Below are 21,551 nucleotides of genomic sequence, written 5' to 3' on the forward strand. Positions count from 1 at the left end.
CTTTTAATCGAAATAGCCCGAAAACGGAATCGAAATTTAAAAAAATGGTCCCAACATTTTGTGCGCCTTTAAAGGGCGCACAATTTCAGTTATACCAGATTTGAAAAAAATAATATTTGCTTTCGAAAAATGGTACCTAACTGTCAAAATTGTAGTTTTTTGTCAATTTACGCCACTTCCGGTGCCGACAGATAACACTATTGGTAACAAAAAAAATGACAATTGAGACAACGGGGCATATGAACTTTGTTTTATACAAATCGAACAATAAATAATTAATCTAGGACTGAAAAACTGAATTAGCCAATGGGGGCCAAGGAAAATTACCGAGACAAAAATTTTTCACATTTTTGCCCAAGTCAGAGGACTCGGTATATTTGTGTAAAACACGATTAAAAAATATTCATAAATAAAAAAGTTTTTTGTAAAAATTTAAATTTTCTAAATTTAGCGCCTAATATCTGCGAAGATTTGCCGAAAATCAAAAATCAAAAGTAGCGTAGCTATGTGCCCCGTCTCCGGCTATGCCAAAATGCATCGAAAGTTAAAATCCAATGATTATTGTTAAAATTACTGCAATATTTCTAAAAACGATAGCTTCGGTGATTTCGGACATTTCGTATTGTCGCAGAACGTTCAAAATAGCATTATCCTCTAAGTCACACCCACTTTTCCGATAAAACCGAAGAAATCGTAACGATCCGACAATCAGTTGCTGAGATCTACTCAAAACAAAAGAAGAATAATAATAATAAGAACTAGAACTGCGAAGCAGTAATGACGGGTTTCACCGGTGCCACGTTACCCTTGAACTTATGTCACTTCCGGTACCAATGAAACCGTTAAACAGGTTTCCACATAAGCATTGCACACATGAAATAAAATGGACGCAGAAACAACCAAATCCAGCAATCAATTCATTTGCTACATGTCAGTGATCCTGTCAAAATTACATTACTTCCGGTGATAATGAAAATGTTAAATTGGTTTATGAAATCAGAAATAGCATCATCACATGTTGAAAATTTTATGTAAATCCTATAATAATTGCCACCTTTATAGACCAAAAACCTTGAAAAATGACTTGTAGAAAATCGCCTATTTCTCTGCAACCGTACAAGTTAGAAACCATTTTGAGGTATCTGTATGATCGAATGAGTTCATTCTATTTGTTGATTGGAATCAAATATCATAATTTTAAAAACATTACAAATCTGATTCATTTGAATAAAATATCTGTTTTGAAGGCTAAAAATACAGTTTTTGCCAAAATGACGTTACTTCCGGTGATAATGAAAATCTTAAATTACTTGTATGATATCGTAAATGGCATTATGTATCACACAGTGAAAATTTCATGAAAATCGAATAATAATTGACACTTTTTTTGACAAAAAAACCTTAAAAAGTGACCTGTTGAAAATTGCCTATTTCTCCGCAACTGAACAAGTTAGAAACCATTTTGTGATATCTATATGATCGTAAGGGTTCATTGTATTAGTTGATTTGAATCAAATATCAAAATTTTAAACAAATAACAAATATGACTCATTTGAATAAATTACTGGTTTCGAAGGCTATAAATACAATTTTTGCCCAAATTACGTCATTTCCGGTGATATTGAAAATGTTAAATTGGTTTGACCTAGTTAAAATTGACATTACACATCAAATGGTGTCACTTTTATGAAAATCGAATAATAATTGACTCTTTTACAGGCAAACTAGCGTAAAAAGTGACTCATGCAAAATTGCCCATTTCTCGGCAACTGCGCATATTACAAATTAATTTTCACATACATTCTCTCCGTATAGATTATTGCTACGAGTTTATGAAAGTTACGAAGTAATATTTTAAAATATGAAAACGCTGAATGGGTTGTAAATAGCTTAATTTTACACCTTTTTTCACCTTTTAATCGAAATAGCCCGAAAACGGAATCGAAATTAAAAAAAATGGTCCCAACATTTTGTGCGCCTTTAAAGGGCGCACAATTTCAGTTATACCAGATTTGAACAAAATAATATTTGCTTTCGAAAAATGGTACCTAACTGTCAAAATTGTAGTTTTTTGTCAATTTACGCCACTTCCGGTGCCGACAGATAACACTATTGGTAACAAAAAAAATGACAATTGAGACAACGGGGCATATGAACTTTGTTTTATACAAATCGAACAATAAATAATTAATCTAGGACTGAAAAACTGAATTAGCCAATGGGGGCCAAGGAAAATTACCGAGACAAAAAATTTTCACATTTTTGCCCAAGTCAGAGGACTCGTTATATTTGTGTAAAACACGATTAAAAAATATTCATAAATAAAAAAGTTTTTTGTAAAAATTTAAATTTTCTAAATTTAGCGCCTAATATCTGCGAAGATTTGCCGAAAATCAAAAATCAAAAGTAGCGTAGCTATGTGCCCCGTCTCCGGCTATGCCAAAATGCATCGAAAGTTAAAATCCAATGATTATTGTTAAAATTACTGCAATATTTCTAAAAACGATAGCTTCGGTGATTTCGGACATTTCGCATTGTCGCAGAACGTTCAAAATAGCTTTATCCTCTAAGTCACACCCACTTTTCCGATAAAACCGAAGAAATCGTAACGATCCGACAATCAGTTGCTGAGATCTACTCAAAACAAAAGAAGAATAATAATAATAAGAATAACTAGAACTGCGAAGCAGTAATGACGGGTTTCACCGGTGCCACGTTACCCTTGAACTTATGTCACTTCCGGTACCAATGAAACCGTTAAACAGGTTTCCACATAAGCATTGCACACATGAAATAAAATGGACGCAGAAACAACCAAATCCAGCAATCAATTCATTTGCTACATGTCAGTGATCCTGTCAAAATTACATTACTTCCGGTGATAATGAAAATGTTAAATTGGTTTATGAAATCAGAAATAGCATGATCACATGGTGAAAATTTTATGTAAATCCTATAATAATTGCCACCTTTATAGACCAAAAACCTTGAAAAATGACTTGTAGAAAATCGCCTATTTCTCTGCAACCGTACAAGTTAGAAACCATTTTGAGGTATCTGTATGATCGAAGGAGTTCATTCTATTTGTTGATTGGAATCAAATATCATAATTTTAAAAACATTACAAATCTGATTCATTTGAATAAAATATCTGTTTTGAAGGCTAAAAATACAGTTTTTGCCAAAATGACGTTACTTCCGGTGATAATGAAAATCTGAAATTACTTGTATGAAATCGTAAATGGCATTATGTATCACACAGTGAAAATTTCATGAAAATCGAATAATAATTGAGACTTTTATTGACAAAAAACCTTAAAAAGTGACCTGTTGAAAATTGCTTATTTCTCCGCAACTGAACAAGTTAGAAACCATTTTGTGATATCTATATGATCGTAAGGGGTCATTGTATTAGTTGATTTGAATCAAATATCAAAATTTTAAACAAATAACAAATATGACTCATTTGAATAAATTACTGGTTTCGAAGGCTATAAATACAATTTTTGCCCAAATTACGTCATTTCCGGTGATATTGAAAGGGTTAATTTGGTTTGACCTAGTTAAAATTGACATTACACATCAAATGGTGTCACTTTTATGAAAATCGAATAATAATTGACTCTTTTACAGGCAAACTAGCGTAAAAAGTGACTCATGCAAAATTGCCCATTTCTCGGCAACTGCGCATATTACAAATTAATTTTCACATACATTCTCTCCGTATAGATTATTGCTACGAGTTTATGAAAGTTACGAAGTAATATTTTAAAATATGAAAACGCTGGATGGGTTGTAAATAGCTGAATTTTACACCTTTTTTCACCTTTTAATCGAAATAGCCCGAAAACGGAATCGAAATTAAAAAAACTGGTCCCAACATTTTGTGCGCCTTTAAAGGGCGCACAATTTCAGTTATACCAGATTTGAAAACAATAATATTTGCTTTCGAAAAATGGTACCTAACTGTCAAAATTGTAGTTTTTTGTCAATTTACGCCACTTCCGGTGCCGACAGATAACACTATTGGTAACAAAAAAAATGACAATTGAGACAACGGAGCATATGAACTTTGTTTTATACAAATCGAACAATAAATAATTAATCTAGGACTGAAAAACTGAATTAGCCAATGGGGGCCAAGGAAAATTACCGAGACAAAAAATTTTCACATTTTTGCCCAAGTCAGAGGGCTCGTTATATTTGTGTAAAACACGACTAAAAAATATTCATAAATAAAAAAGTTTTTTGTAAAAATTTAAATTTTCTAAATTTAGCGCCTAATATCTGCGAAGATTTGCCGAAACTCAAAAATCAAAAGTAGCGCAGCTATGTGCCCTGTCTCCAGCTATGCCAAAATGTATCGAAAGTTAAAATCCCATGATTATTGTTAAAATTACCGCAATATTTGTAAAAACGATAACTTCGGTGATTTCGGACATTTCGCATTGTCGCAGAACGTTCAAAATAGCTTTATCCTCTAAGTCACACCCACTTTCCCAGTAAAACCGAAGAAATCGTAACGATGCGACAAGTAGTTGCTGAGATCTACTCAAAACAAAAGAAGAATAATAATAATAATAAGAACTAGAACTGCGAAGCAGTAATGACGGGTTTCACCGGTGCCACGTTACCCTTGAACTTATGTCACTTCCGGTACCAATGAAACCGTTAAACAGGTTTCCACATAAGCATTGCACACATGAAATAAAATGGACGCAGAAACAACCAAATCCAGCAATCAATTCATTTGCTACATGTCAGTGATCCTGTCAAAATTACATTACTTCCGGTGATAATGAAAATGTTAAATTGGTTTATGAAATCAGAAATAGCATCATCACATGTTGAAAATTTTATGTAAATCCTATAATAATTGCCACCTTTATAGACCAAAAACCTTGAAAAATGACTTGTAGAAAATCGCCTATTTCTCTGCAACCGTACAAGTTAGAAACCATTTTGAGGTATCTGTATGATCGAATGAGTTCATTCTATTTGTTGATTGGAATCAAATATCATAATTTTAAAAACATTACAAATCTGATTCATTTGAATAAAATATCTGTTTTGAAGGCTAAAAATACAGTTTTTGCCAAAATGTCGTTACTTCCGGTGATAATGAAAATCTTAAATTACTTGTATGATTTCGTAAATGGCATTATGTATCACACAGTGAAAATTTCATGAAAATCGAATAATAATTGACACTTTTTTTGACAAAAAAACCTTAAAAAGTGACCTGTTGAAAATTGCCTATTTCTCCGCAACTGAACAAGTTAGAAACCATTTTGTGATATCTATATGATCGTAAGGGTTCATTGTATTAGTTGATTTGAATCAAATATCAAAATTTTAAACAAATAACAAATATGACTCATTTGAATAAATTACTGGTTTCGAAGGCTATAAATACAATTTTTGCCCAAATTACGTCATTTCCGGTGATATTGAAAATGTTAAATTGGTTTGACCTAGTTAAAATTGACATTACACATCAAATGGTGTCACTTTTATGAAAATCGAATAATAATTGACTCTTTTACAGGCAAACTAGCGTAAAAAGTGACTCATGCAAAATTGCCCATTTCTCGGCAACTGCGCATATTACAAATTAATTTTCACATACATTCTCTCCGTATAGATTATTGCTACGAGTTTATGAAAGTTACGAAGTAATATTTTAAAATATGAAAACGCTGAATGGGTTGTAAATAGCTTAATTTTACACCTTTTTTCACCTTTTAATCGAAATAGCCCGAAAACGGAATCGAAATTAAAAAAAATGGTCCCAACATTTTGTGCGCCTTTAAAGGGCGCACAATTTCAGTTATACCAGATTTGAAAAAAATAATATTTGCTTTCGAAAAATGGTACCTAACTGTCAAAATTGTAGTTTTTTGTCAATTTACGCCACTTCCGGTGCCGACAGATAACACTATTGGTAACAAAAAAAATGACAATTGAGACAACGGGGCATATGAACTTTGTTTTATACAAATCGAACAATAAATAATTAATCTAGGACTGAAAAACTGAATTAGCCAATGGGGGCCAAGGAAAATTACCGAGACAAAAAATTTTCACATTTTTGCCCAAGTCAGAGGACTCGTTATATTTGTGTAAAACACGATTAAAAAATATTCATAAATAAAAAAGTTTTTTGTAAAAATTTAAATTTTCTAAATTTAGCGCCTAATATCTGCGAAGATTTGCCGAAAATCAAAAATCAAAAGTAGCGTAGCTATGTGCCCCGTCTCCGGCTATGCCAAAATGCATCGAAAGTTAAAATCCAATGATTATTGTTAAAATTACTGCAATATTTCTAAAAACGATAGCTTCGGTGATTTCGGACATTTTGCATTGTCGCAGAACGTTCAAAATAGCTTTATCCTCTAAGTCACACCCACTTTTCCGATAAAACCGAAGAAATCGTAACGATCCGACAATCAGTTGCTGAGATCTACTCAAAACAAAAGAAGAATAATAATAATAATAAGAACTAGAACTGCGAAGCAGTAATGACGGGTTTCACCGGTGCCACGTTACCCTTGAACTTATGTCACTTCCGGTACCAAAATTACATTACTTCCGGTGATAATGAAAATGTTAAATTGGTTTATGAAATCAGAAATAGCATCATCACATGGTGAAAATTTTATGTAAATCCTATAATAGTTGCCACCTTTATAGACCAAAAACCTTGAAAAATGACTTGTAGAAAATCGCCTATTTCTCTGCAACCGTACAAGTTAGAAACCATTTTGAGGTATCTGTATGATCGAATGAGTTCATTCTATTTGTTGATTGGAATCAAATATCATAATTTTAAAAACATTACAAATCTGATTCATTTGAATAAAATATCTGTTTTGAAGGCTAAAAATACAGTTTTTGCCAAAATGACGTTACTTCCGGTGAAAATGAAAATCTTAAATTACTTGTATGAAATCGTAAATGGCATTAGGTATCACACAATGAAAATTTCATGAAAATCGAATAATAATTGACACTTTTATTGACAAAAAACCTTAAAAAGTGACCTGTTGAAAATTGCCTATTTCTCCGCAACTGAACAAGTTAGAAACCATTTTGTGATATCTATATGATCGTAAGGGTTCATTGTATTAGTTCATTTGAATCAAATATCAAAATTTTAAACAAATAACAAATATGACTCATTTGAATAAATTACTGGTTTCGAAGGCTATAAATACAATTTTTGCCCAAATTACGTCATTTCCGATGATATTGAAAATGTTAAATTGGTTTGACCTAGTTAAAATTGACATTACACATCAAATGGTGTCACTTTTATGAAAATCGAATAATAATTGACTCTTTTACAGGCAAACTAGCGTAAAAAGTGACTCATGCAAAATTGCCCATTTCTCGGCAACTGCGCATATTACAAATTAATTTTCACATACATTCTCTCCGTATAGATTATTGCTACGAGTTTATGAAAGTTACGAAGTAATATTTTAAAATATGAAAACGCTGGATGGGTTGTAAATAGCTTAATTTTACACCTTTTTTCACCTTTTAATCGAAATAGCCCGAAAACGGAATCGAAATTAAAAAAACTGGTTCCAACATTTTGTGCGCCTTTAAAGGGCGCACAATTTCAGTTATACCAGATTTGAAAAAAATAATATTTGCTTTCGAAAAATGGTACCTAACTGTCAAAATTGTAGTTTTTTGTCAATTTACGCCACTTCCGGTGCCGACAGATAACACTATTGGTAACAAAAAAAATGACAATTGAGACAACGGAGCATATGAACTTTGTTTTATACAAATCGAACAATAAATAATTAATCTAGGACTGAAAAACTGAATTAGCCAATTGGGGCCAAGGAAAATTACCGAGACAAAAATTTTTCACATTTTTGCCCAAGTCAGAGGACTCGTTATATTTGTGTAAAACACGACTAAAAAATATTCATAAATAAAAAAGTTTTTTGTAAAAATTTAAATTTTCTAAATTTAGCGCCTAATATCTGCGAAGATTTGCCGAAAATCAAAAATCAAAAGTAGCGTAGCTATGTGCCCCGTCTCCGGCTATGCCAAAATGCATCGAAAGTTAAAATCCAATGATTATTGTTAAAATTACTGCAATATTTCTAAAAACGATAGCTTCGGTGATTTCGGACATTTCGCATTGTCGCAGAACGTTCAAAATAGCTTTATCCTCTAAGTCACACCCACTTTTTCAGTAAAACTGAAGAAATCGTAACGATCCGACAATCAGTTGCTGAGATCTACTCAAAACAAAAGAAGAATAATAATAATAACTAGAACTGCGAAGCAGTAATGACGGGTTTCACCGGTGCCACGTTACCCTTGAACTTATGTCACTTCCTGTACCAATGAAACCGTTAAACAGGTTTCCACATAAGCATTGCACACATGAAATAAAATGGACGCAGAAACAACCAAATCCAGCAATCAATTCATTTGCTACATGTCAGTGATCCTGTCAAAATTACATTACTTCCGGTGATAATGCAAATGTTAAATTGGTTTATGAAATCAGAAATAGCATCATCACATGGTGAAAATTTTATGTAAATCCTATAATAATTGCCACCTTTATAGACCAAAAACCTTGAAAAATGACTTGTAGAAAATCGCCTATTTCTCTGCAACCGTACAAGTTAGAAACCATTTTGAGGTATCTGTATGATCGAATGAGTTCATTCTATTTGTTGATTGGAATCAAACATCATAATTTTAAAAACATTACAAATCTGATTCATTTGAATAAAATATCTGTTTTGAAGGCTAAAAATACAGTTTTTGCCAAAATGACGTTACTTCCGGTGATAATGAAAATCTTAAATTACTTGTATGAAATCGTAAATGGCATTATGTATCACACAGTGAAAATTTCATGAAAATCGAATAATAATTGACACTTTTATTGACAAAAAACCTTAAAAAGTGACCTGTTGAAAATTGCCTATTTCTCCGCAACTGAACAAGTTAGAAACCATTTTGTGATATCTATATGATCGTAAGGGTTCATTGTATTAGTTGATTTGAATCAAATATCAAAATTTTAAACAAATAACAAATATGACTCATTTGAATAAATTACTGGTTTCGAAGGCTATAAATACAATTTTTGCCCAAATTACGTCATTTCCGGTGATATTGAAAATGTTAAATTGGTTTGACCTAGTTAAAATTGACATTACACATCAAATGGTGTCACTTTTATGAAAATCGAATAATAATTGACTCTTTTACAGGCAAACTAGCGTAAAAAGTGACTCATGCAAAATTGCCCATTTCTCGGCAACTGCGCATATTACAAATTAATTTTCACATACATTCTCTCCGTACAGATTATTGCTACGAGTTTATGAAAGTTACGAAGTAATATTTTAAAATATGAAAACGCTGGATGGGTTGTAAATAGCTTAATTTTACACCTTTTTTCACCTTTTAATCGAAAAGCCCGAAAACGGAATCGAAATTAAAAAAACTGGTCCCAACATTTTGTGCGCCTTTAAAGGGCGCACAATTTCAGTTATACCAGATTTGAAAAAAATAATATTTGCTTTCGAAAAATGGTACCTAACTGTCAAAATTGTAGTTTTTTGTCAATTTACGCCACTTCCGGTGCCGACAGATAACACTATTGGTAACAAACAAAATGACAATTGAGACAATGGAGCATATGAACTTTGTTTTATACAAATCGAACAATAAATAATTAATCTAGGACTGAAAAACTGAATTAGCCAATGGGGGCCAAGGAAAATTACCGAAACAAAAAATTTTCACATTTTTGCCCAAGTCAGATGACTCGTTATATTTGTGTAAAACACGATTAAAGAATATTCATAAATAAAAAAGTTTTTTGTAAAAATTTAAATTTTCTAAATTTAGCGCCTAATATCTGCGAAGATTTGCCGAAAATCAAAAATCAAAAGTAGCGTAGCTATGTGCCCCGTCTCCGGCTATGCCAAAATGCATCGAAAGTTAAAATCCAATGATTATTGTTAAAATTACTGCAATATTTCTAAAAACGATAGCTTCGGTGATTTCGGACATTTCGCATTGTCGCAGAACGTTCAAAATAGCTTTATCCTCTAAGTCACACCCACTTTTCCGATAAAACCGAAGAAATCGTAACGATCCGACAATCAGTTGCTGAGATCTACTCAAAACAAAAGAAGAATAATAATAATAAGAATAATAATTTTAACAAAAACAATAGTGTTTCACACAAGCTACGCAGTGTGAAACCCTAATAATAATTTTAACAAAAACAATAGTGTTTCACACAAGCTACGCAGTGTGAAACCCTAATAATAATTTTAACAAAAACAATAGTGTTTCACACAAGCTACGCAGTGTGAAACCCTAATAATAATTTTAACAAAAACAATAGTGTTTCACACAAGCTACGCAGTGTGAAACCCTAATTAATTGATTATTGTAGTTATACTCTTAGTACTCTTAGTATTAAGACCGATTATAGTAAATTATACCGATAGGTCAATCAAATAAATAAGAATTATTAATTACGACATTTAAAATAATTATCTCGTAAACATGTATTAAAACTATAAGTACGGTATAACACCCGGTAATTGACCGAGTAAACCAAACTGTAGTGGTGTTCAGATGCATGCTCCGGAATTTGAGGAGGGGGGGGGGGATGGATTGAGGTCGAGGGGATTACCCAAAAATTTTGTAAAATTAAAACCTCCCGATACAATATATCTGCTCATTTACTGCATAGGATTAGGAGCCTACTGATTTTGTTTGTACTATGTTATTTGAATTCTAGGTAGCATTGCTTTGGACACAATCCTGGCTTTATTTTATGTTACAAAACAAAAATGATGCATTAAGCTAAAATAGGTTGCAATTATGCAGCAAATTCATTTTGCACCGATCTCATTAATAAAACAAAACCAAGTACGAACAATCCAAACAATTAGACAAACTTCGAATTCCTAAAAAAACCAAAAACATTATTATAGGCAAAATAGTGTAATCAGCAAATAATGGACTGTTCACCGTGTACAATAGCCACGATGAACGGTGGTAACATGTGTCCGGATGAGTAACCTTACCCTGCCTGGTGCCACACCCGCCAATATCAGTAAAATAGCGTAATTGGCCAATGGACTTTCCATATGCAAAATGCACATGATGAACATTGTTAACAGATGTCGTAGACATAATCAGGAGGATAGTTACGCATCAGTTAGATATATCTAGAATAATAGCCGAAAGAGACATGTTATTTTACTAATCAAGTCAATATGACTTTTTAAAGGTTTTTGTAAGTTTATTGGACAAGTGTCTCAGGAGTTGAAGCTTAGATGACAAATGCCTCGATCTACTTAAAAAATCAGAATAAAAGGAACAAGCTCTTGCGTATCAAACTAGCTAAGACACATAATTATACACTTCATAAGCTGCTGATAGTGGAATGTTACTAAGTCTAATAAATGGAAAGTTGACAAGCCTTTATTAATTTTATGCTCTCGTTAAAAGTCCTATCATGCATTATTTTCATAAATTTTGTGCTCACAATACGGTGGGGTACGAGATAAGAAACCATATCTCTCAACCCTACGTTTCTTCAGATAAGAGACATATAGTACCTGTCAAAAATACGATGCAAATCTGATAGTACTTCAATAAGCGAAACTGTCAATTCTTTTTTCAAAACAGTGATTGGTTATTGTTATTTATTACATTTTTACATATACTGCCAATATTATCGGTAAAATTAGTCTGGCAGGCCTAGCAGGAATTTCCTTTGCTGATTAAAAATATTCCTGTATAAGAAAAAAAAATCAAGAGCATGATGGTTTTGCCTTAAAAAATGTGACTCAAAGGATTGGGAATCATTTATTTATTAATACTTTTTGTTCACTTTCATTTTTATAACTTGGTTTCACCATGTCAGTGGTGCAGGACGCATGGGGCGGAAAACCAAGGTCCTGTACACATACACATTGACGTGCACGTAAAAGATCCTTTGGCAGTTAGAATTCGATATAAGAGTATGCCTTAGTGCAACTCATGTACGGGCAAAATTTCCCTCCTAGCACACTGTATGTCATATGCCCGTCTTCATTATCCCATTTGGAGCAGAACAGTAGTACATTAAACACCATTTCATTTCATTTTTATTACAATGAAACTATAAGTCTGCATGTTATTTATTTGTTTAGGTTGTGTTCAGTAATTTAGTTTATACAAGATGAGTTCCAACTCTAGATGTTGTATTGGAGTACTTGTAGCGATTGTAGCAGTCCTAGTTTTAATAATTGGTCTTGTATCTACCTCACTCAAGAAGTTAGATTCTGATGAGGGTAAGTTTATACAATAATGAATGGTTTGATGGCCAAGAGGTCTCTAGATATTTGTGGTTTAGATCCTACAGCACCTCTACTAAAGCTAGTCTTGAAATAAAGTTCATCCTGAAATATAGTTGGTCATGAATATATCTATTTTGTTTTGACTGGACATTTAACATACTTCTCTTTTTCACCTGCTGATTCAAAAACTAAACAAGTTATAAACACCAGTCAGTTCAAGTCAACTGTCAATATGGTTGAAAAAAACCCCGGTCAGTTCAAGTCAGTAAGATCAGCCGTAATTTGCAAAAGAGGGCTGAAATCATTAGTCGAGTAGAAGAGCAACTTTCCTGACTTGATACAGCAGTTTTGAATTATATATATACCGGTTGTAGATTTATCAAATGAAACACAGGATTTGTAGACCATTCATGTTCTCTTTTGTTTCTTATTTACAGGCCTACATGTTGCATTTTTATACGCCCACATGGAAATTAGGTCGTATATTACCGTTGCCCCCGCCCGTCTGTCGGTCGGTCCGTCCGTCGTCCACAATTTCTTGTGAATACTCTACAGACTACATTTATCATCTGATTGTTTTGAAATTGATATATGTTGTTTGCATTAGTGAGATGAATAAGCCTATTTAATTTCAATAACTTCCGTTAATTTCTTCTGGAGTTATGGCCCTTGTTTCACTTTGTTGCACCTTGTGAGTGCTCTAAAGACAAAAATTATCAACCGATCTGTATGAAATTTATATGCATCATTTAAATTAGTAAAACAAAGAAGCCTATTGAATTTCAGCAATTTCCATTAATTACATCTAGAGTTATGGCCCTCGTTTCACTTTGTTGAATCTTGTGAACGCTCTAATGGCAACAGTTATCATCCGATCTGTTTGAAATTGATATGCATCATTTAAATTAGTGCAACAAAGATGCCTATTGAATTTCAGCAATTTCCGTTAATTACACTGTGAGTTATGGCCCTGTCTCACTTTGTTGTACCTTGTGAATGCTTATCCGATCTGTATGAAATTTATAGATATCATTTAAATTAGTAAAACGAACAAGCCTATTGAGTTTCAGCAAATTTCCGTTAATTACAACTAGAGTTATGGCCCTTGTTTCACATTATTAAATTTTGTGAACGCTTGAACGACAAAAGTTATCACCCAATCTGTATGAAATTCATATGCATCATTTAAATTAGTGAAATGAAGAAGCTTATTGAATGTCAGTAATTCCTGTCAATTACTTCTAGAGTTATGGCCCTTGTTTTACTTTGTTGAACCTTGTAAACATTCGAACGACAAAAGTTATCATCCGATCTGTATGAAATTGATATGCATTATTTGAATTTGTAAAACGAAAAAGCCTGTCGAATTTCCACAATTTCTGTAGATAACTTCCAGAGTTACAGCCCTTGTTTTAGTTTTTAGAACCTTGTGAACCCTCAAACGACGAAAATTATAATGTAATCTGTATGAAATTGTCTATTAAATGCCCCCTAATTACCTACAAAAGAATAAATATACGACAACTCTTGTCGACCGCTCGGACGATTTAGCTGCTGTGGGCGTATGTTTTGATGCCTGGCAACCTATCTTTCACTATTTATATATTTTACGTGTCACTGCATGCATTGCTATGTATGTACGGTATGCTTATTAATTTAGGAACACTTGATACCACTTCCCTATCATGGGTATTTATTGTTGTTATAAAATCCCTTTTGATTTTGTCTTCCATCCTTTGGGTTTATTAAGTACAGTATTTTTTTAAAATGATTTTCCAAGCATTTTATTTTTTTAACAGTTGGAATAAAATACAACACCATACAGAAAACGTTAGATGGTGAACCAAAATTAGAAGGATTGTATACAGGACCACCAGGATATGAATTTATTATCTTTCCTAATACATTCACCACTATGACCTTCTATAGACTTGAGGTAAGCATGCATTCAGTATTCTTCGATGGCACTGAACGCCATTACATTTACATCCAGAGATATGCATCAAAACATTTTATATTTCATTGGTTTAAATATTGTGAAATACTCCCTGGGACCTTTTGTCGTCCATATTTGATAAGAGAGGCTACATAGCAGACTAAGAAATTTACCATTTTGAATGATAATGTGCATAATAAAATAAATGGTCCAAAACAAACCAAACTATCTTGGTCAGATTTAGCATTATTTCAGAATCAGGTGTGTTTCAGAATCCTGTAAAAATAAAAATTTGTAATTTCAAACATGGGTTCCACTCGCTAATATATGCTGGTCATGACCGCTTGAGTTGAAACTTGACTTAAATGTCTCGGGGACCCATCGATCAATTTACACGCCGTCAGGCTTTGAAGTTAATTTTCTATGAATTTTCAAGTGGTTACAAAATATATGAAGCCTTAAGTGATAACTCACACACAGCTTGAAATTTCGGAACATCAATCCTGCAATTTAAAATACCGGTAGGTCAAATTTGAATGTTAATATTTTCTGTTGGCGAACAGGAACAAAGTACAACAGTAAATAATCATTGTTATAAATGTATTTTTACAATGTACTGTCATTTATATGTTAGGACTTCATGTTTTTGATGAATTGTATACAATTTTTTATACATATTTATTCGTCATCCTTGTCCATCAGTCCGTCAGTCAACAATTGCTTGTTGTCAACAATGGGTAGAGTTTTTGACAGATGTTTTTTAAATTGGTGTGAAGCATTGGGGTCATGAGAAGATGATCCCTATTGATTTTCAGCACTCCGCAGAGTGCCATTCCAGAGTTATCCTCTTTTTCAAAAACTTGGTTAACGCGATAAAGGCTACAGTTTACAACAGATTTTTTCCAAATATTCAGTATTCTGACGTGATCTGCCATTCTGGAGCTAACTCCCCATTTCTGAAAACCTTGTTAACATGATGAAGGCTACAGTTTGTAATAGATTTCTTTAATATTCCGTGTATGGCATTAGAGTCATGAGAGGAGGATTCATAACGATAATTAATGTTCAGCGATATCCCGACTACAGTTTTTAATCAGATATTTTTCAAATTTGGTGCAAAAACATTACTAATGTGGGAAGATTTACCATATTTCTTTTCTTTTGGATTATATCCGTAGATAGTCTGAAAAGCTTGTGAACATGATAAACTATTAAAGATGATCCATTTGGATGAGCTTTGGTTGAGACATAGCTTATTTCCATACTTTGGGTGACTACATTTAACTAAAATGTTGGGCAGATTTAATATTAGTAGAAATTCAATAAATTTCTAATTAAGCAGAAAAATATTTGATCTACTATATCTGACTATTCCTTTTTTTTGTTTCAGTGTTTAAATGCAGAGGGTGTGACAATTACACTAAATGTTGAATACCAATATAAAGCACAACCAAAAGATATAAAAAAGATCATACTAGATTTTAAAGATTTTGATAACTACAAAAAAATTCTTGAAACTACAGGTACAGATATTAGATAATACCACTTTGTCAATGTTGGGGATGGGGGAGATACAGCTATCATGCTTGTTCTGTTTGTGTTCATCTGGCAGTGGTTGATGTGGGGGAGATACAGCTGTCGTGCTTGTTTTGTCTGTCTGTTCGTCTGTCTTTTGTTTCCAGAGTAGAACTCGAGAACTATTCAGTATTTTTGTACATCAGTCATCTGTTGTTATTTAGACTTTAGGGACATATTTGTTTTCTTTGGTTTTTCTGCATAAAATTAGACCTTGTCATGTCGTTTCTGGAGCAGATGTTGGGAACCATTTCATTTTTCTTTACCAAACTTTCTGCAAATAACAACAACGTAGGGAAGTAGTGCCTTTTCCTATTTAGACTTTATTTTTGCCATTATTATCTATTTTTCTGCATAAAAATTAGCCTATGGCTATTGGGGGTAAGTACTGTTTCAGGAACAGACCTCAAAAACCATTCAGAATTTCTTCGCAGAAATTGTTAGGTACAAATGGGCGATTCTTCCAGTTATCCCAAGTGGTTTAAAGTAACTAGTTTCGTTCGTATTGAATTGTTCAGACTGATTAGACTCAAAAGTGAAGTTCTATTTATACTATTCCACAGAAATTGTTACACACTCATCTATTTTATTTTCAGTGCAGATTTCAAAAACAATTCTTTATTTTCACACTAATCCATCAATGTTAATGAATGCTAGTTCAGTTGGCACTTCAGAAAGCACTTGCTATTTTGTAACAAAAATTAGGATTGGTATTATTTCTAAAGATTTTCATGGAAAACTTTATAAAAATATGTCCATAGAAATTCTGTAAATATATCAACCTTATTCATTTAACTGTTCCACCTTCATTTGCCATTAGTTGCAGAAAAGTAAGATGTTAAACCCTGTTTCATTTCATTAGGTGGTAAACTGTTTATACCATGTGTTGTTACGGGTTGACACTCTCTCCTAACAAAACCAGTTGGCTTCTACAAATGTTCATTGTACCAATCTGTGGGAACCCGAAGAATATGGCATCTTTTGTGCATTAGTCAGCAGGACAAACCCTTGTCTGTGTTTTCAGTTTACTATATATTAAAAGCAGTTTGTGTGTGTGTGGGTGTGTGTGAGAGAGAGAAAGAGAGTCCTTCAAGTGTCTATCTACTTGTAATCTTTTGTTATACAGCATCAAGGTCGAATTTTTCTCTCTTTTCGTTTAAGGTGAAGCATCATTACATGAGGCATGTAGTCAGTTTAATACATCACAGTTTCAGACAGAACGGGGTGCATTTCAAGAGGAGATAAGAACTGCTTTACAGAAGCGCTACGTTGATCTTATGTGCATTGTCACTGATTTACAGGTATATTCAACACACTTTGTGGATTACAAATCTCTGTTTTGGGTTTACCCTAAAACTACAAATCTTGTAACTTTAATTGCCTTCAAACTTTAGGTTGTTGTTTGCTTTGGAGTAATAGCCAATAATCTGTCATCTACAGACTGCATTTATTTTACCGTCTGTTTAAAAGTTTATATATTTAATTTTGCATTGTATTCTAAAGATTAGTAAAGCAAGAAAGTAATCTCTGTTTATTACTTCTGAAGTTATAAGCTGACCTATCAACTTCTGCACTATTCAGATCAGTATAAAAAGTAACAGCTCAAATTTAAACAATTTCCTTTAATTACTTTATTTTTGTTATAGGTCAATAATATAGCACGTCCTTCATTATATGAATCGGCCATCAGAAGTAAAGAAAGGGCAAGAGAAGATATCAAAGTAAGGAGTATTTTTATATGCCCACCTTCATCAGTCAATCCGTTGTCTACCTGTCCACAACTTATAGGTCAGAGTTCTTTATGGATTGGCCATCGCTCCTGTTTGTCTGTCCTAGGGCCTAGGACACTGGTTCAAAGTTCAATCCAAACCTGTCTTTAACAATGTCTTGTGAACACTCTACTGACTACATTTATCATGAGATGATGAACCTTATGATTTTTTTTATATAAACATTATTTTATTTGATTTTAGGATTGGGAAACAGGCAAAGCCTATTTAATTAATCCCTTTCCCCAAACTTTTGCATTTATAGAGAAAGAAATCTGACAAAAAATTATGTACACTATTTACAACATAATACATAAATATAACTACATTCAAAAACACTTGCATTCAAAGTGGGTTAATAAGATTATGATAACTTTTTAGATAATTGTAGAATCTTTAGACCACTCTAGTTATCATCATCTAATTTATATGCATTATTCAAATTAGTGAAACTGCTTGAAATTGAAATGCATTGTACAGCTTGGTCAATAATTTCAAGTAATACTTCTACAGTTATTGCTCTTGCTTACTTTGTAGTGGCAGATGTTTTTGTCTGATCTACTTATTATTTAATTTTCTTGGTTTCTATTATCACAATAAATAATAATTGCTTCCCCCTGGAACTCGTTATAGATGAATATAGTTCCTCTATATCAATTCTCTCTTTTTCCCTTTTTATCCATTTTGCATGGCCATTTTTTTATTACTTTTTATTCTATAATCAAACAAGAATGTTTGAATTTGCCTTATCTACCAGGTTTTGGTGAATGTTTAGGATTTTGACTTTTGATGCAGAAAGATTTTGACTTTTGATGTGGAAGAATAGGAAGTAAGCATACTTTAGTACTAAAATGACATCACTGCCTATAGGTTCCGTTGACCTGGCCTAGCAACAAAACAAACTTCAATACTTTTCAGAGACTGTGGCTTGAGATTTTAGTAATTTTTTATACTGCTTAACAGGTTGCAAGAAGTGAAGAACCACGTCGTTTAACTGAAGCTGATACAGAAATTTTACAAGCAGAAACCCAAGGAAAGATAATTATGAATAAAGCCGAATCAGATGCTAGAATTAGAAACAACAAGTTAGTATTTTCTGTTAGGGCTATTCCATTTAAAATTACCTATGTTGCTTGGAACACTATTTATCTAGATCCCCTTCCACTCCACCACCAGATCATTTTAAAAAATGGTGTTCCCACTCAACAAGTAGTTGATTTTGATTGATTCAAGCTTTTAATTCATCAAAAGTGCAACTCAGATTGCCATACTTAAAAAACACAACACAATTTATATTGAAAAAAGTCACTTGTCAAAACGTGTTATATGTGTATAAACCAGTTATTGTTTTCCATATAAATTGTGTTGTGTTTTTTAATGTGCTCAATCATTAAATAGCACTCAAGGATTATGTGCCATACTTATTTGATTGTTGCTCATCCCAGATTGATGGAACAATTATGCAGTGATTTAGATACTGATGTTTTTGATGGCCTGTGATTTTGTCCAGTTTCACAATTGATGTTATTGAGGGTCTTGTAATCTTGTAAAAACACTGGATTTGACAGTACAGATGCATGATACCTTTAGAGGGTCAGATCTTGGATTTTCAATAAATAATTTATTTGTTAAAAATTACAATGCCTCTATAAGCATTCCAACTTATATTTTCAGAGCCACTGCAGAAGCTGAAGCAATCAGAGCAGAGTTTCAAAAAGAAGCAGAAGCCTATGCGTTTTTGTTGAATAGCAATGGTTTGGGCTTGACACAAGAAGGGTTTATATCATATTTAGGATCTCGTGTAATAGCTGCAGCTAAACAACCTGTTTATATTAATCTAGGAACACCTGCTAAAACTTCATATGTTACTCCATAATTTGAGTGCTTTCTAATAATCTTGATATAACTTTAATTAATGTGAACCAATATATAATCCTTCGCCACAAACTAAACAAGACTTCCTGCCTGTCTTTAATCTTCCCCTTTATCAACTTTATCTTTTCTTCCTACAAGATATGACATTGTGCACCATGGATCCACTTTTAAGCATTTCTGACATCAAATTTATGGAGTAATGTTTGCATCTACCTGAAGCATTATCCCATTCTGAAATCTGTTCCACCTCTTCTATAATCTATTTAAGCTGTCTACAAGCCTGAGTAATCACTGTTAAGTATATCAGTTTTTAGAGGTGTTATGTTTAAGTATAGGGTAACTATCCCATACTTTATTTTATTATGTTATAGATAATTATGATGTAATACTACTGGCGGTTAAGCTTATTTTGCACATTGAATGTTTTGCTGGCATTGATTTCTTGTTTTGATAGTATTGTTAAAGTTTTGTGTACTACCAATGCCCTGATGAAAGTGTACATCTGTAAGCGAGATCAAAAGTGAACTTTAAATCACAAGAACAATTTTCCAAAAAGCTATGGATTTCTACTTCCATTTCAGGTAGTCAGGACATAAATTTATATTTTAATGATTTCAAAACAATTTTTCTTTTAAGCATTTTTAAATAAATACAAGTAAGTTCTTAATTTCAATTTAATATAATTTTAAATTATATAATGATTTTAAAACAATTTTTCATAAATAAAAAAGAATAAGGCATATGAATAACAAAATCATTTTGAATGGAAGGTCTATCTCAATTTGAAAGTAAGTTCGTAATTTCAATTTGATATTAAAAAAAATTGATAATTATATAATAATTGTGTACTTTTTTGTTGGTGCAATATTAAATGACAGTCTATCTGTCTATTTTAAAATATCTAATAAACATATTACTATAAATATCTTAATGAGGTAGTTCCAGATTTCAAAGGACATATAAGACTACACCTTATTGACTAGCAGCCACATGAGTTTTATTATGTGTACATTGTTAAGACATAGTGTGTGACATTGTGAAGGATAATATGATAACTTATATTAATATCTCTATGTTGCCTTATTGAAATATCCTTAGAAAAAGTGTCTATATTTTGATGCATTTTATTACTACGAAAGTTATTTCACAGGCCAGTGATTAGAATATACATCGATAACTTGTTAAACACAATTCTCAGGCTGAAAACTAGCAAGTAGTCTATATTTATATAAATAATCCCCAGTTTTTTACATAAATCTTTGTCTTTTTTTTTTTTTAATAAACTTGTGTCAGATTGTACTAATTACTATTAACTTGTGTCAGATTTTACAACTAACTTGTGTTTATTAACTTATGTCAGATTTTACTGACTCACTATTTTATTGGTAAACTATGGTATACATTGTCATAATTTTTGTTATTAGATCTGTGATTATTATTCCCACTATCTTCTCAGTGATTTTATAAATGTTATGAGTATTATGTTTTAGTAATTTAAATGTTTTTGTATATGTTTGACATGCATAATATCATGATAGATTAGAACAAATTATGATATTAGGAAGTTTATTTAGGCATTACTGTGGGTCAAATGACTATACCTGTATAAGTCTGGTTAAAGAGACTGTTGTTAACATATTGGTTAGCAAAAACAGATAACTAGTTTATAGGGCATTCACAAGCAGTAACAAACTACCTAAACAGCAATAATCAAAATATATAAATTTGGTTATTAATATGTCTTTACCTTATTTGCAATTGTTACCAAGACATGATATAACTAAAGACATATCATTACCACCATATATAGCAACAATAGACTTTTGTTTCATGGTCCCAGCTTAGAATTGGGTTATTACCCTACTCAGGTTATTCAGGATTATTTTACTATTATTATATTTGTCTTACTACATGTTTTCACAGTTTTTGTAATAAATTTCTTATTTACTGTAATATGTCTCTGTCAGTTTTGGCTGTGTTGTAATATTAATTGCAAAATGAAGTTAAATCAGGTGACAGGAACAAGAAATGAAATAGGGT

General features: G+C 32.3%; 1 protein-coding gene across 4 annotated transcripts in view; it reads left to right on the forward strand.

The window, feature by feature from the left end:
- The window catches only part of LOC126807713 (uncharacterized), a 29,137-nt gene extending 7,673 nt beyond the window's left edge, over nucleotides 1-21,464 (forward strand). For 2 of the 4 annotated variants that reach the window (XM_050532481.2, XM_050532482.2), the window contains 7 exons: nucleotides 12,210-12,350; nucleotides 14,156-14,292; nucleotides 15,683-15,815; nucleotides 17,029-17,168; nucleotides 17,514-17,588; nucleotides 18,600-18,721; nucleotides 19,311-21,464. In XM_050532481.2, the coding sequence (XP_050388438.1) occupies nucleotides 12,239-12,350; nucleotides 14,156-14,292; nucleotides 15,683-15,815; nucleotides 17,029-17,168; nucleotides 17,514-17,588; nucleotides 18,600-18,721; nucleotides 19,311-19,512 (921 nt within the window). In that variant the 5' untranslated portion in view covers nucleotides 12,210-12,238 and the 3' untranslated portion in view covers nucleotides 19,513-21,464. The remainder of the gene's footprint in view (nucleotides 1-12,209; nucleotides 12,351-14,155; nucleotides 14,293-15,682; nucleotides 15,816-17,028; nucleotides 17,169-17,513; nucleotides 17,589-18,599; nucleotides 18,722-19,310) is intronic. The other 2 variants (XM_056103361.1, XM_056103360.1) reach the window with 1 other exon arrangement.
- Nucleotides 21,465-21,551: the final 87 nt, after the last annotated feature.

This window comes from Patella vulgata, chromosome 9 (assembly GCF_932274485.2).
Source record: "Patella vulgata chromosome 9, xgPatVulg1.2, whole genome shotgun sequence".
In the NCBI taxonomy this organism is placed as follows: Eukaryota; Metazoa; Mollusca; class Gastropoda; family Patellidae; genus Patella; species Patella vulgata.